Source organism: Chiloscyllium plagiosum, unplaced genomic scaffold (assembly GCF_037043375.1).
Source record: "Chiloscyllium plagiosum isolate Xiang-an unplaced genomic scaffold, Cpla_swu_hap1 HiC_scaffold_12, whole genome shotgun sequence".
Taxonomy (NCBI): Eukaryota; Metazoa; Chordata; class Chondrichthyes; order Orectolobiformes; family Hemiscylliidae; genus Chiloscyllium; species Chiloscyllium plagiosum.
In genome coordinates, this window is record NW_028270150.1 from 82,017,362 (window position 1) to 82,032,242 (window position 14,881).

The 14,881-nt window shown below is 43.4% G+C and overlaps 1 protein-coding gene across 4 annotated transcripts in view; it reads left to right on the forward strand.

Moving 5' to 3' along the window:
* LOC122555487 (actin remodeling regulator NHS-like) overlaps positions 1-14,881 on the forward strand; it is a 416,299-nt gene that overhangs the window by 329,777 nt on the left and 71,641 nt on the right. For all 4 annotated transcript variants that reach the window (XM_087992981.1, XM_087992982.1, XM_087992983.1 and 1 more), the window contains exon 2: positions 2,169-2,321. In XM_087992981.1, coding sequence (XP_087849107.1) covers positions 2,169-2,321 — 153 coding nt within the window. The remainder of the gene's footprint in view (positions 1-2,168; positions 2,322-14,881) is intronic.

The following is a 14,881-nucleotide window of genomic DNA, read 5'->3' on the forward strand; positions in this document are numbered from 1 at the left end:
AATGTTGACGCTGTTTTACATACCTCAAAGGGCAGACGGTGTCTTGATTTAAGACCTCAATGGAAAGGCAGCATCCTAACAGTGCAGTGTACATACACACACACACATCCCCCCCAAGCCTCAGTGTGTCTGCCTCATCTTCAGGGTCTGGAATGGAACTTTTGCCCCTCTGTGTCAGATGACTGTGGGCGCGAGTACCACCATTGATCTGTAGTTGGCATCTGATGCTGTTTCAAATCTATTAAGCCAGCAGAACCCAGAGAAGAATCCTGCAGGCTTCCTGCTGTGTGACTCAATCTCATACTGCCACCAAATTAATTTAAGACACAAATTGACCTGCAGATGTTGTATTTTGTAATTTATGATGCTGTTAACTGCAAGTAAATGTTTCATTATCTAGACAGGCACTTGAAATAATAGTATTGTGCATGGTTAACTCTGATGCACTTATATTCACACTGAGGGAGGTAATCCAGTTGTTCCTTTGCTGTGTGCATGTGATAAGTGCTGGTCAATAGATAAGGAATTATTTTCAACATGTATTGAAGACCAATAGTTTAACATTAATCATCTTTGTAAATGACAATTGCTCCCTTATCACTTCTAGAAATGATATCATGTGATATCCTCACACCCTGCTTCCTGTCAGGACTCCATCCCATTCTCCAAGTTTCACCATCTCCATCGCATCTATTCCACCTTCTGCAAGGGGACCTGAGAAATGTCCACCTTTTTCCTAAACTGAGGGTTCCCTACTCCCATGTTTGACAATGTCCTCAGCTGTGGCTGATCCATCTCCCTCACTGCAACCACAGAAGGTGTAACATTTGCCCATTTACCCCCTCCCTTCTCAGGATCCCAGGGCCCAAACACACCTTCCAGGTGAAACAGCACTTTACCTGCACTTCACTCAATCAGGTCTACTGCACTCACTGCTCACAATGTGGTCTCCTTTCCATTGGGGAGACAGATCACAGACTGGGTGATAGTTTCACAGAACACCTGGGTTCGGTCCTCAAAAGTGACCCTGAGCTTCCATTTACCCGCCATCTCAACACCCCACCCCGTTCCCTGGCCAACGTCCCCGCCTCCGGCTTGCTGCAGTGTTCCAGAGAAGCTCAGTGCAAGTTGGAAGAACAGCACCTCATTTTCTGCTTGGGAACCCTGCACACTTCAGGACACAATATTGAGTTCAGTAGTTTTAGGGCCTAAACACCTTCTTCCATGTCCTTCATTCCCCCCTCCCCCCAATATCCCTGTCATCACCTGGGCTGCTTTCAGCAAAGCCAACCCATCTCCACCCAGTTATGGTCCCCATTAACATGCTGTCTTTCTCCCTGGCTTACCATTATCAATCTCTTTGCCTATCTAACTATCTTTCTGTCCCTTTGGGCTCTATCTGAACCTATCGTTCACACCATCATGATTCCCCCTCCCCAACCCCATATACCAGCTTTTCCGAGCTACGATCAGTTCTGAAGAAAGGTCACTGGACCCAAAACGATAACTCTGCTTTCTCCTCCAAGCTACTGCCAGCCCTGTTGAGTTTCTCCAGCAATTGCTGTTTATGTTTCAGATTTCCAGCACCTGCCATTTCTTTGGTTTCTTTTACCACGTTGGTATTTGTTCCAAAGGGACTAATTTAATGTAAAGAAAGTGAAGGGAACATTATTTTGTGATCTGAATTTTTTTGAAGTAATGTGTGTCCTTTTCCAGTCAGTTTTCTCCCCTTTCCTGTGGCTCTAACTGGGATTCTCACCCTAGTTGACACAAATGTCAGCAGTTTAGTTGTGGGACATACCACTGCCAGGCTTAGTCCTGCTTCACCTCTTGTCTCCACAGATTGTTGATTACAGATAGTGATTGAATCCTTGGGGATACATCATGTTTTCTCCTTCACAAACCTTAATATCAAATGTGCTGCTTCAAGTGGCTGTGCCAAACAGTGTAGAATAGCAAGGGAAGCAAACCAGATACCTTATGGTCTCTTACATCATGTAGTTGGCCGTTGACTAATTATTTATTTATCACCATCCTAAGCACCAGTGATAGATTGTAACTAGCTGTACCCCGTCCTAGTCTTCAAAACATGCTCAGACCCACTTTGCTTAAAGTCCCTCGGATAACATTCGAGCAATGATTGCTGACTTGGTGTTTCTCTGTTTCAGCCGTGTCAAACCTGGACAAGGAGAGTAAACTAACAGTCCACTACCGAGCTCCGTGGTATCAGCAGGAGGATCTGTTTCGCCCATCGACCAGACCGCCATGCGTAGAGGAGCTTCACCAATGTGCCAAACAGAAGCAGCAGTTTCTACATAAAGGTATATCTCGAGCTGGTCCTTTATAACCAGGGTCAGTGCTGAGTTCAATTTGTGTGTTAGTTTCACAACGGTTGTTTTACAATTGAGCAGTCCCTTTGAGGAAGAGGAATGGTAAACGGTTTGAAAGGTGAGCAGGAGTATGGTGTACATGCGGTGACTCAAGCATTCAAAAATACCAGCACTGACTTCAGAGGACAATTGGTCTGTTTCAGTGAGGTAACATTTGATGATTTTATGTTACTCAAAAACACAACTTGCCAAAGTCTTGCTATAATCAGGATTTTCATAAGAATATAAATATAAAGGGGAACATTTTATACTGGCAAATATGTGTGTTTGTGGACATTGCCTCAGGACAGGATCAGACAGTTATAGAGTCATACAGCATGGAAACAGACTCTTTGATCCAATTCATCCATGTCAACCAAGTTTCCCAAATTAATGTAGTCCCATTTGCATGGCCCGTATCTCTCATTCATATGCCTGTCCAAATATCTTTTAAACATTATAACTGTATCAGCATCTACCATTTCCTCTGGCAGTTCATTCCACATATGCACCACCCTCTGTGTGAAAAAGTTGCCCCTCGGATCTCCCTTTACGATCTTTCCCCTACCCTTGGGGAATTTTGCTATTCACCTTATCTATGCCCTTTGTGATTTTATAAACCTCTTTAAGGTCACCCCTCAACCTCCAAGTGTCACGCTCAGAAACACCTACTGAATTTACTCTTGAGGTGTTGAGCTGTGGTTTGCAACCCATTAACTGATTCTGAGGCCATTGTTTCCAGAGGTTTGAACCGCAGAGTCTAGGCTGAGGCTTCAGTGAAGTACTGAATAGCAGTATTGCACCATAAAGTGCAAGGGGAGTTCTTTTCAGTGTCCTTAACCCACAGTCACTAAAATACATAATCTGGTCATTATCAGGTTGCTAATTGTAGGAGTGCCCTGTGCACTAATCAGCTGCCCCATTTCCTATATTACACGTGTGCTTGAAAAGTACTAACCTGACTATAAAACACATTGGGAGAAAGTGAGAACTGCAGATGCTGGAGATCAGAGTCAAAAAGTATAGCACTGGAAAAGCACAGCCGGTCAGGCAGCATCCGAGGAACAGGAGAGTCGACATATTGGCCGTAAGCTCTTCATCCCTGAAGAAGGGCTTATGCCCGAAACATTGACTCTCCTGCTCCTCAGATGCTGCCTGACCTGCTGTGCTTTTCCAGTGCCACACTGTAAAACACATTGGAATATCTTGAGGCCATGAAGTTCACCTTTCCTTCAATCAGTGTCCAAAGTTGAGATCAGCTTATCAACAGGTTGTAGATTATGAATTCCAGACTTACCTAGCTTGTGTGTAGCATCGCTTTGTATTGGGCAGTGCAGTTGCCCAATAGTATATTAAGGGCAACCTTTAATATGACAAAGTAGAAATTGTCACAACTTCAATAATTTCACACACATCATCACCACTCATAGTGCCCTTACTCTATTGGATAGGATCAATCCTTTGAACTAAACTCCAAATCTGTCACTTGCCTTCACTAATTGAATCCTGGTGGAGATCCGTTGTCATACATAAAGCTCTCTAGCTCAGACTACTCAACAATAGTCATTGGTGAGACCACTTGCAAACTATAGATGGTGCATGGAAGGAAATAGTAAGAGGGATGTGCACTCATCTTTAACGCTGTTCATTGTACCCAAACTGTATATCGCCTTTAAGTGGCAGCTCTGATACACACTGTCACAAGCAACTCCCTCACACCATCCATCCCCACTGGGGAAATGTCAATAAACACTACAATTAAAGGTAATGTCACCATAGTCTCACCGGACCATAGGGATGCTCTCTGATTGGAGAGAGAGATATACCTGGTGGTGAGTTTAACTTGAGGGTCACCACACCTCTGGTGAGGGCCAAGATTGAGAAGGTGGGACATTCATGGTAACCTCAGCTGGTGTGGGAATTGGACCTGTGTTTGTTGGCATTACTCTGCATCATAAATCCAGCCATCCAAGCTCACTGACACCCTCCGCTTTAACAAAGGAGGATAGCTGAGATGTTTTGATTGAAATGCATTGAGGAGTTTTATTTGTCAGACACTGGTTACAGCTGTCAAAATAATATTAATGCATATTTCCATAAGTGCATATTGTCAATCACACCCTATTTTTGTTCTGGTAGTAAAACACAGAATGTTAAATGGACTCTCTGTTAGTAAACCATTTTAAAATACCTGAATGTTTGTGAGGAGTCAATCATCAGCATGTAAGTCAGTATAGTTCACATATATAGCAGATCTCATTATTATTGCCTTTGGAGCAGTTCACTATTGGCTGATTACAGAAATTACTCCCAATATAAGCCTGTCTTCCCACACAATTAACATCAGTTTGAGTTTTGTTTTGAGAGGAGTGAATGAGATTTGAAGATTTCCATGTTTGATTAAAACATGAGTTGGGTTCCAGGTCCTGCTGGATGGCGAGATATCCATTTCATTAATTTACTTTTGAGTTACTTTTTGTCCCTCCATTTCGTACATCTCATGGTAAATCATTTTGTGATCAGTGAAACGAGGAATATCTGGAAGAAAAGGAGCCTTTTATTTTGCTTGGCGATTGCCGTTAGCTTCAAATACTCCTTGGTCAGGTTTTGCAAGGTCTTGTGCTGTGATAAACTGAGGGAATTCTAACCCAGCAATGTGTCACACCAAGGCAGTGTGTCATTTTTCACTTCTCACATCAACCATTTTGTGAACCCTCGGGGTCAGATTCCTAATTTGTTCCAACTAATGTTAAGTTAAAGGGCAGAGTATGTGTCAGCAAATGCTGACATAGAGGCTGTCATCCCACGGGGGCTATTATGTGTAATTGTGTAAGACCAGGATGGTGTGTCAGCAGGCAGTTATGCATCTCTTAGCACATATTTCCAGTGAAGTCAGTTGTGGAACAACTTGCAAAAGATGTTTTACATTTAAGTGTATAAAGTCAAAGTGACTTCCCATTGGTCAGGAATAGATTTAGATGCAAGATCTATGGGCGACAGACAGCTGTGTTTTCTGTGCTTTCTTTTCGAGACCAAGAAAACACCCGACCTCCATCAGCCTCGGCCACATGAGATGTTGCTGCAGAGTGTCCTTTTTCATATGCAGCATAGTTGATTGTCATAAATCACCTCCTAATGTTGGTGGAGTTCATTTCACAGCTCTCCCTGGTATACATTTCACACAATGTGGAGTAATAACAGCAAGATGTCAGATAATGAGGACCTCACTCTCATCACCAAATCTGGCCTTGACTGAGACAACGTCTTTACATTACAAAGAACATTCATCCCTGGTAAATGTGATGTGGCGGGGTGATATCAGAGCAAACTCATGAACCCTTCAAAATCTAAACTTTGCTGGTAGACAGTTTTGCCAACACATTTCGTGGAGCTCGTGTCCCAGGGTCAAGAAATTTACTTTGTAAAATGAAAATGTCTTTAATTTATTTCTTTGCATTCTAGGAACATGCCTTGCATTAGTAAATGATACAAGATCGAGGTAGGCAAGATAGTGAGGGAATCTGTTATAAAGGGACAAGGAACCGCCAACCAGAAATGTCCTCACTGGGGAATAAAGGTAGTAATGGGCTGCATCACCAATGCAATATTGCAAAATTGTACCTAGTTATTTCAAATTTCTGTCAGTATATTTTTATTTGTACTCCTTATCACCCTTGTGTATTTATTGGGTTGATTTATGGGCTTACATTGGTGTAAGCCATTGGTAAAAAATGAAAAAGGATGTGAATTAAAGATTGTTTTCCAAAAAAAGATGTACTGAGATGCAACCTGTTAGCCGTTAAGCTCAGTAAAGAAGATGAAATCCTGGAAATCACTTCATAAAGTTGCACCATTGAATTTATTGGAACATAGGGACAGGTCTTGGAGCCTGTTCACCTTATTCAGAGAGTCATGACTCAGCGATAACTTAACACCATATACTCACATTTACTCTATTTCCGTTATTAGATTGCATATTGATTTTTTCTTTTAATGATAGTCCTGTAATTTCTGGCTAATTCTGGGTTGTGCCCCTTAGTCCTCGATGTCACCAACCAGCGGGATAGTTTCTCTCTTTCTATCCGACTTGTTTGCTTTAAAAATCTTGAAAAGTTTTGACTAAATCATTTTTTCATGTTGGTCTCCTGGTCAACTAATTCCTACAGTCCAGATACGATGCCAGTAAACCTACACTGCTCCGGCTAGTCAAATCTATCCTTTCCAGGACGTGATACCAAGGACACTCATACAACAGTATCATTGACATTGGCAATAACCAGTGGAGCACCCAGCACTGATCCCATGACACACCACTTGTTGACAATTAAAAAAAACTTATTTATCCTTACTCTGTGCTTCCTGTTAGCTAACTAATCCTTTACCCATGTTAACATATGAACCACTCAACCATGTGCAGCTTGTGCAGTTACCTCATGTAGTGCCTTATCAAATACCTTTTGGAAATCGAAGTAGACTGCATCTGCTGGTGCCCCACCCCACACTCCCCACTCCCCCGTCATGGTAGGTGTTCCTTTCTCAAATTTCGAACAGAAAGCCACATTGGTTCTCCATGATCAGATTGTGAACTCCTTGGGGAAGGTGATGGCCTAGTGATATTATCACTGGACAATTAATCCAGAGACCCCGATAATGTTCTAGGGACCCAGGTTCAAATCCTGCCATGGCAGATGGGGAATTTGACTTCAATAAAATACCTGGATTTAAGACTCTAATAGTGACTGTGAAGCTGTTGCTGATTGTCAGGAAGAACCCATCTGGTTTACTAATGCCCTTTAGGGAAGGAAACTACCATCCTTACCTGGTCTGGCCCACACATGACTACAGACCCACAGCAATGTGGTTAACTCTTAACTGAACAGGATAATGAGGGTTGGGCATTAAAGCTGACCTAGCCAGCTGTGCCCAAATCCCGTGAATGAATAAATAAAACTACACTGCCATAACCTACTTGATGAGGGACTCTGATATTTACCCTACGAAATGCGTTGGTCTAACAGGCCCACAGTTTTCTGCTTTCCGCCTCTCTCCAGTCTTGAGTAAAGGTGTATATTCCCTGCTGTCCGTTCCAGTGACATTGACAACGAATGCAGCCAGAACCTTATTTCCCAAAATCTTTCAGAAAGTTAGGTTTAAAGAGCCATCTGGTGGGAAACGTGCAGCACTACCACTTTGCTGATTGACGCAATAAATTCAGATGGAGGAACCGGTCATGGGAAATGTTAAGGGACGAAAGTAGAAGCTCAAGATTTTGTAGATGGGTAGTGTGCGTGGATTTAAGATTTTAAAATATTCAATAGTAATATAATTTGAAAATATAATAATTAATATTATAATTTTAAAATTACAAGTATTTATTTGTTTAGTGGTCCCCTTCTGTCTGACGTGCTGCTACCAGTAAGCCGAGGTGTCTATAACCTTGCCCGAAGGACCAGAGCCTGCTGCACCATTAGATAAGACACGGCTCATCAGGTTGTGGTCTCAATTGCACTTTCCTGGTCTGCAGCCCATAGCCCTTGACCTCTTGTCTATCAGAAATCTACCTAACTCTACCTGAATAAATTCAATAAGTCAGCCTCCAGGGTTTCCAGAAGAGAATTCCACAGACTGTAACCCTCTGAGAGAAAGAAAAGGTTCTCCTCATCAATCTCAGTTTACCAGAACGTTACCAGACTTCAGAGTTAATCGATTTGATTTGATTCCCTACAGTGTGGAAACAGGCCCTTCGGCCCAACCAGTCCACACCCACCCTCCGAAGAGTAACCCACCCAGACCCATTTCTGTCTGACTAATGCACCTAACACTATGGGCAATTTACCATGGCCAATTCACCTAACCTGCACATCTTTGTACAGATTATGCAAATTAGGCCTGTTTTCTGTACAAGTTAGAAGGTTAAGGGGTGATCCGATCAAAGTCTTCAAAATATTAACAAAACAAGACAGCGTAGATATTTCTACCAGTTGGGTTTTTAGACCTCGGGGGTATAGTCTAAGAGTTAGGGCCAGACCATTCAGGAGAAATGTTACAACGCATTTCAACAGACAAAGGAAGGTGTGTGGAACTCTCTTCCGCAAACAGCGGTGGATGCTGGATTAGTTGTTAGTTTTAAATCTGAGACAGATAATGTTTTGTGCATCAAAGCTATTAAAGGATATGGGCCCAAGGCAGGTACATGGAATAAGGCCACAAATCAGCCATAATCTCATTGAATGTTAGAACAGGCTCAAGGGGCTGAATGGCCTACTCCTATGCTCCTATTTTCCATGTTTCTATATTTTTAAGAATGGTTTACATTTATATAGCACCTTCAAAATTGTAAAATGTCCTGAGACAATATTCAGAACCTTTACCAAACCAAATAGTGAGACTGGCTAAGAGGAAAAAGGAAGCATATATAAGGTCGAGGCGACTGAAGACAGACAAAGCTTTGGAAGAATATAGGGAATGTGGGACCAATTTGAAATGAGGAATTAAGAGGGCTAAAGGGGTCATGAAATATCTTGAGCAAACAGGATTAAGTAAAATCCCAAAGGCTTTTATTCATATGTAAGAAGCAAGAGAGTAACTAGAAAAAGGGTTGGCCCACTCAAGGACAAAGAAGGAAAGTTATCCATGGAATCAGAGAAAATGGGTGAGATTCGTAATGAGTACTTTACATTGGTAATCGCCAAGGAGAGGGACATAGCGGATGTTGAGGTTAGGGATAGATGTTTTATTACTCTCGGTCAAGTTGGCATAAGGAGGGAGGAAGTGTTGGGTATTCTAAAAGGCATTGAGGTGAACAAGTTCCCAGATCAGGATGGGATCTATCCCAGGTTACTGATAGAAGTGGGAGAGGAAATAGCTGGGGCCTTAACAGAAAGCTTTGCAGCATCCTTGAACACGGGTGAGGTCCAAGAGGACTGGAAAATTGCTAATGTTGTCCCCTTCTTTAAGAAGGGTAGCAGGAATAATGCAGGTAAATATAGACCGGTGAACCTGACATCAGTGGTAGGGAAGCTGCTGGAGAAGATACTGAGGGATAGGATCTACTCCTAATTGGAAGAAAATGGGGTTATTAGTGATAGGCAACATGGTATTGTGCAGGGAAGATCATGCCTTACCAACTTAATAGAATTTTTTGAGGAAGTGACAAAGTTGATTGATGAGGGAAGGGCTGCAGATGCCATTTACATGGACTTCAGTAAGGCATTTGATAAGATTCCCCATGGTAGCCTAATGGAGGAAGTGAAGTCATATGAGGTCCAGGGTGTATTAGCTAGATGGATAGAGAACTGGCTGGTCAACAGGATACAGAGAGTAGCAGTGGAAAGGAATTTCTTAAAATGGAGAACTGTGACTAGTGGTGTCCCACAGACATCAGTGCTGGGACCACTGTTATTTGTGATATACATAAATGATCTGGAGGAAGGTGTAGATTGTCTGATTAGCAAGTTTGCAGATGACACTAGGATTGGTGAAGTAACAGATCGTAAAGAGAACTGTCAGAGAATACAGCAGAATATACACAGATTGGAGTGATGGGCAGAGAAATGGCAAATGGAGTTCAATCGGGGCAAATGTGAGGTGATGCATTTTGGAAGATCCAGTTCAAGAGCCAATTATACAATAAATGAAAAAGTCCTGTGGAAAATTGATGCATCGAGAGATTTGTGTATTCAGGTCCATTGTACTCTGAAGATGGCAACGCAGGTCAATAGAGTGGTCAAGCAGGCATACGTCATGCTTTCCCTCATTAGACAGGGTATTGAGTAGAAGAGTTGGCAGGTCATGTTACAGTTGTATAGAACATTGGTTCAGCCATATTTGGAATACCACGTACAGTTCTGGTCACCACATTATCAAAAGGATGTAAATGCTTTGGAGAGGGTGCAGAGGAGGTTCACTAGGATGTTGCCTGGTATAGAGGGTGCTAGCTATGAAGAGAGATTGATAGGTTAGGATTATTTTCATTAGAAAGATGGAGGTTGAGGTGGGACCTGATTGAGGTCTACAAAATCATGAGAGGTATAGATAGGGTGGATAGCAAGGAGCTTTCTCCCAGAGTGGGCGACTCAACTATGAGGGGTCATGAGTTTAAAGTGAAAGGGGAAAAGTTTAAGGAAAGTTCTTTACACAGAGGGTGGTAGGTGCCTGGAACGTGTTGCCAGCAGCGATGGTAGAGGTGGGCACAGTAACATCATTTAAGATGTATCTGAACAGATACATGAACGGACAGGGAGCAGAGGGATACAGATCCTCGGAAAGACAGGTTTAGATAGAGGATCTGGATTGGCACAGGCTTAGAGGGCCGAAGGGCCTGTTACTGTGCTGTAATTTTCTTTGTTCTTTGTTCTCAAATATTGCACACAGCTGCAAAAGGAGATATTATTACAGATGACCGGAAGGTTGGTCAAAGAGGTAGGTTTTGAGGAGATGGTTTAATGGTTAAACAAGAGGTAGAGGGAGGGAATTGAAGTGTTTAGGGTCTTAGCAGTTGAAGTGATGACTGACAGTAGCAGAGCAATCAAAATTGGGAATGGTCAAGCAGAAGCCATATTGGAGGAACACAGAGGGTTGTTGACTTGGGCAGAATGTCCAGATATATTCTCTGAAGAGGGGGACATCTTTGGACATTTCAAGTGTTGCCTGTTAAATGAAAATGCAGACTATTTTTCCTGAGAGCACTAACTTCTGCCAAACATGTAGCCACCTTTTCACTCCATCCCACTCCCGACCTCACTCTAGTCTCAGTTCCACTGCTCCTGAAGCCCTCGCTCTAACTTTCACCCCAAGACTTGACTTTTGCTATCCTCTCCTGCTAATCTCTCCTCTATAAAAGTGAGGTCAACCAAAACTCAACTGCATCTGAGCTCACCCTCCTGTTCTCCTACCCTCCCCTGTCCTCAGTGACCTGCATCCACTCTTGGTCAAGTAATGTCTCAGATTTATAATGGTCAATGAGGTTTCAAATCCCTCTGTAGCCACAGCCATCCTGACCTCTGTAATCTCCTCCTATCCTGCAACACTCTGCGATATCTACACTCCTCTCATTCTGGTCTCATTAACATTCTCAATTTTAACTTGCCTGCCATCGGTGTGTCTGGCTTCAGTTGATCGGGTCCTGGACTGCGTTTGGAGTCTTTCTTACTTCACTTCTCTTCTTTAAAGCCAATATCATCAGTAGTTTCAATGTGTCTTGAAGGTCAACTGGTGGATATTGCACTGAGCAATATTGAATTCTGCTTGCTAATCCTATCAGCTAATATGCACTGCTACCATCCACTGATTGGCTTGTATTCAATGCTGCAGTACCTTACAAGTGAACGGCTGTTGGCACCAGTCCTGTCACCTTTGAATCAAGTTATTCTGAGCAGTTCTCTAGATAACAGGCAGGTTCCAAAACCAGTTGGTACCCCTGGACGCAGCCTGCCCTGCTGTATGCCACTTACATTTCCTGGTTTAAGGTGAACGGGTAAAACAGGTGGCCGCGGCAATGGAGAGCTCCTGCTCATGTTCCTAAAGAACCTCCCTTTGTAAACACAAGCGTGCAGGATCAGCAGGAGACGTGGGAGCTGCACGGTGGCTGAGTGGTTAGCACAGCGGCCTCACAGCATCAGGGACCCGGGTTTGATTCCAGCCGCCGGTGACTGTCTGTGTGGAGTCTGCACATTCTCCCCGTGTCTGCGTGGGTTTCCTCCGGGTGCTCTGGTTTCCTCCCACAGTCCAAGAATGTGCAGGTTAGGTAGATTGGCTGTGTTAAATTGCCTATAGTATCCAGGGATGTGTAGATTGGGTGGATTAGCCATGGGTAATGTGGGTCTGTATGGGATGCTCTCCAGAAGGCAGTGTGGACTCAATGGGCCGAGTGGCCTGCATCCACACTGTTGAAGTTAATTATGCTGCTGCTGCTACTATCAGCTTGACTGAGGTCACCTACCTCCCTGTCCTTCCATTGATGGAGACTTGCTCCTCTTATCTCAAAGGCAGAATCGCAGAGGCTTGAAAATAGGAATTGGCAACCTCTGTTGTAGGTGTAAGGGGGCAGTTTCTGACACGGAGAGGAAGATCCTAGCTTTGTGGGATACCCTGAACTGGAGCTGAGTGAATCTGCAGCCCCTGGTTTCCATCTCACCTGTGTAGTAAATGTAAGCACTGCAGGAGCTCATTTGTGGACAGCATGGTCTCACAAACAACAATGTGATAATGGATAAATAATCTGTTGGGACTACAGAATTTGAATATTGTCAAAAAGAGAGATGGACTGTTGAACTTCTCCACCTTGCATTCATCAGGACAAATCAAAGAATTCCAAGATTCACAGCAATTTATATAGAGGAGAAAACGGTGCTGACTGACTGGTTGGTAATAAGTCAACCCTGATGGGCCAAGGCGTGGCTGAGTATAAAACAATGAATAACAAAGGCTCCCAAAGCTTTTGGATTATTCAACAAAAGTGTAAGGCTTGAACATACAGAGTTCTGGGGCTGAGTGTATATCCCTTGGACCAAGTGTAACCGAGCCATGTTACAAGTTCAGCTGCTTTCTTAATTCATTTGTTATTGTAGCTATTCACACTTCAGGAAGCATTCTAATTCCCAAAGCACGGAATCTAGAAAAGACCGTGGAGCCGAAAGAGATAGGAGCAGAATTAGGCCATTCAGTCCATGGGTCTGCTCCCCTGTTCAATCATGGTTGGTACGTTTCTCAACCGCATTCTCCTGTCTTCTCCCTTGCGCCCTTGATCCCCTTCATCAATCATGAACATATCCCTCTTGGTCTTAAATACACTCAATGACTTGGTCTCCACAGCCTTGTGTGGCAATGAGTTCTACAGATTCACCACCCTCTGGCTGAAGCAATTCCTCCTCTTCTCAGGTCTAAAGGGTTGTCCCTTCCCTCTGAGGCTCTGCCCTCAGGTCCTAGTCTCTCCTATTAATGGAACATCTCCTCCATGTCCACTATACCCAGAACTCTCAGTATCCTGTAAGTTTAAACAGATGGCTCCTCATCCTTCTCAACTCTATTGATTACAGACCTCAGCAGCTCTGTATATGACAAGCCCTTCGTCACCAGGATCATTCTTGTAAACCTCCTCTGGACACCTGCAATGCCAGCATATTCTTCCTTAGATATGGTATTCCAAATGCAGTCTAAGCAGAGTCTTATACAGCCTCAGCAGTACATCCCTCCAGAGCCTTATACAGCCTCAGCAGTACATCCCTCCAGAGCCTTATACAGCCTCAGCAGTACATCCCTCCAGAGCCTTATACAGCCTCAACAGTATTGCACATGTATCCTAGCCCTCTTGAAATGAATGCTTACACTGCTTTTGCCTTGCTAACTGCCAACTGAATCTGCATGTTAACCTTAACAGAATCCTGAACTAGGACTCCCAAGTCCCTTTGTGCCTTAAATTTCCGAAGCCATTCCCCATATAAAAAATAGTCTCCATCTCTATTCTTCCTACCACAGTGCATAACCTCACAATTTCCCACATTGTATTCCAAGTGCCACTTCTTTGCCCTCTCTCCTAGCTTGTCCAAGTCCTTCTGCAGCCTCCATGCCTCTTTTACACTGCCTACCCCACCACCTCTTTTTGTGACATCTGCAAACCTAGCAACAATGCCCTCAGTTCCTGCATTCCTGATGAAGGGCTTATGCCCGAAACGTCAATTCTCTTGCTCCTCAGATGCTGCCTGACCTGCTGTGCTTTTCCAGCACCACAGTCTCGACTCTGATCTCCAGCATCTGCAGTCCTCACTGTCTCCTATTTACCTTCTATCTGAAAGTAATCTATAGTAGATTGTCAGACCAGTAGCTATCATCAACTTATGGTTTTTCTGTGATGAAACTCTTCTGTACTGGGCCCTGGATCTCCGACTTCAATTTATCCCGTTAAAAAAAACCTTACAAACTGTGAGCCAAACAAAAGAAGCAAGCAAAAAGCAGCTCTTTCCCCCTACACTGAATTCCCATATTCCCTCCAAATTCCCAGATCCCTAACCTCACTCGGGCTGTGTCTCACTCTGGATGGGATCTCTCCTTCCTGACTATGCAAAGCTGACTGCACCTTCCTTGCTCATCTCAAAATTTACTGCTTTAATTTTCTTAGCTTGTATTCAAAAAATACTATAAAAACACTGAGTGTTGGTCAGGTTAGGCAGAGTTAACACTTAGGTGATTGAAAAGCAATCTTTTTTTTTCATTTTACAGTCAATATTCAGTTTTTCTCATTTTGGAGGAGATCGTGCCTGGTAAAGGGTTTGACCCAGAGAGAACTCCTGCCACCTAGTGGACAGTAGGATTTTTTTCTCACAAACTCCCCGAGGGAACATTGCAAGACAACCTTCTTCCCTTCCACTCTGCAGCTCACTTCCATCTTCAAGGAATTTCTTTCTGTCGTTTTTGCAGTTTAAATTAAACCACGAAAGTCATATGGACTTGCGATTTTTTTCTTTCCTCAGAGGAGAGATAGTGAGAAGGGGAGAGACAGCAGGGAAGAGACAGAG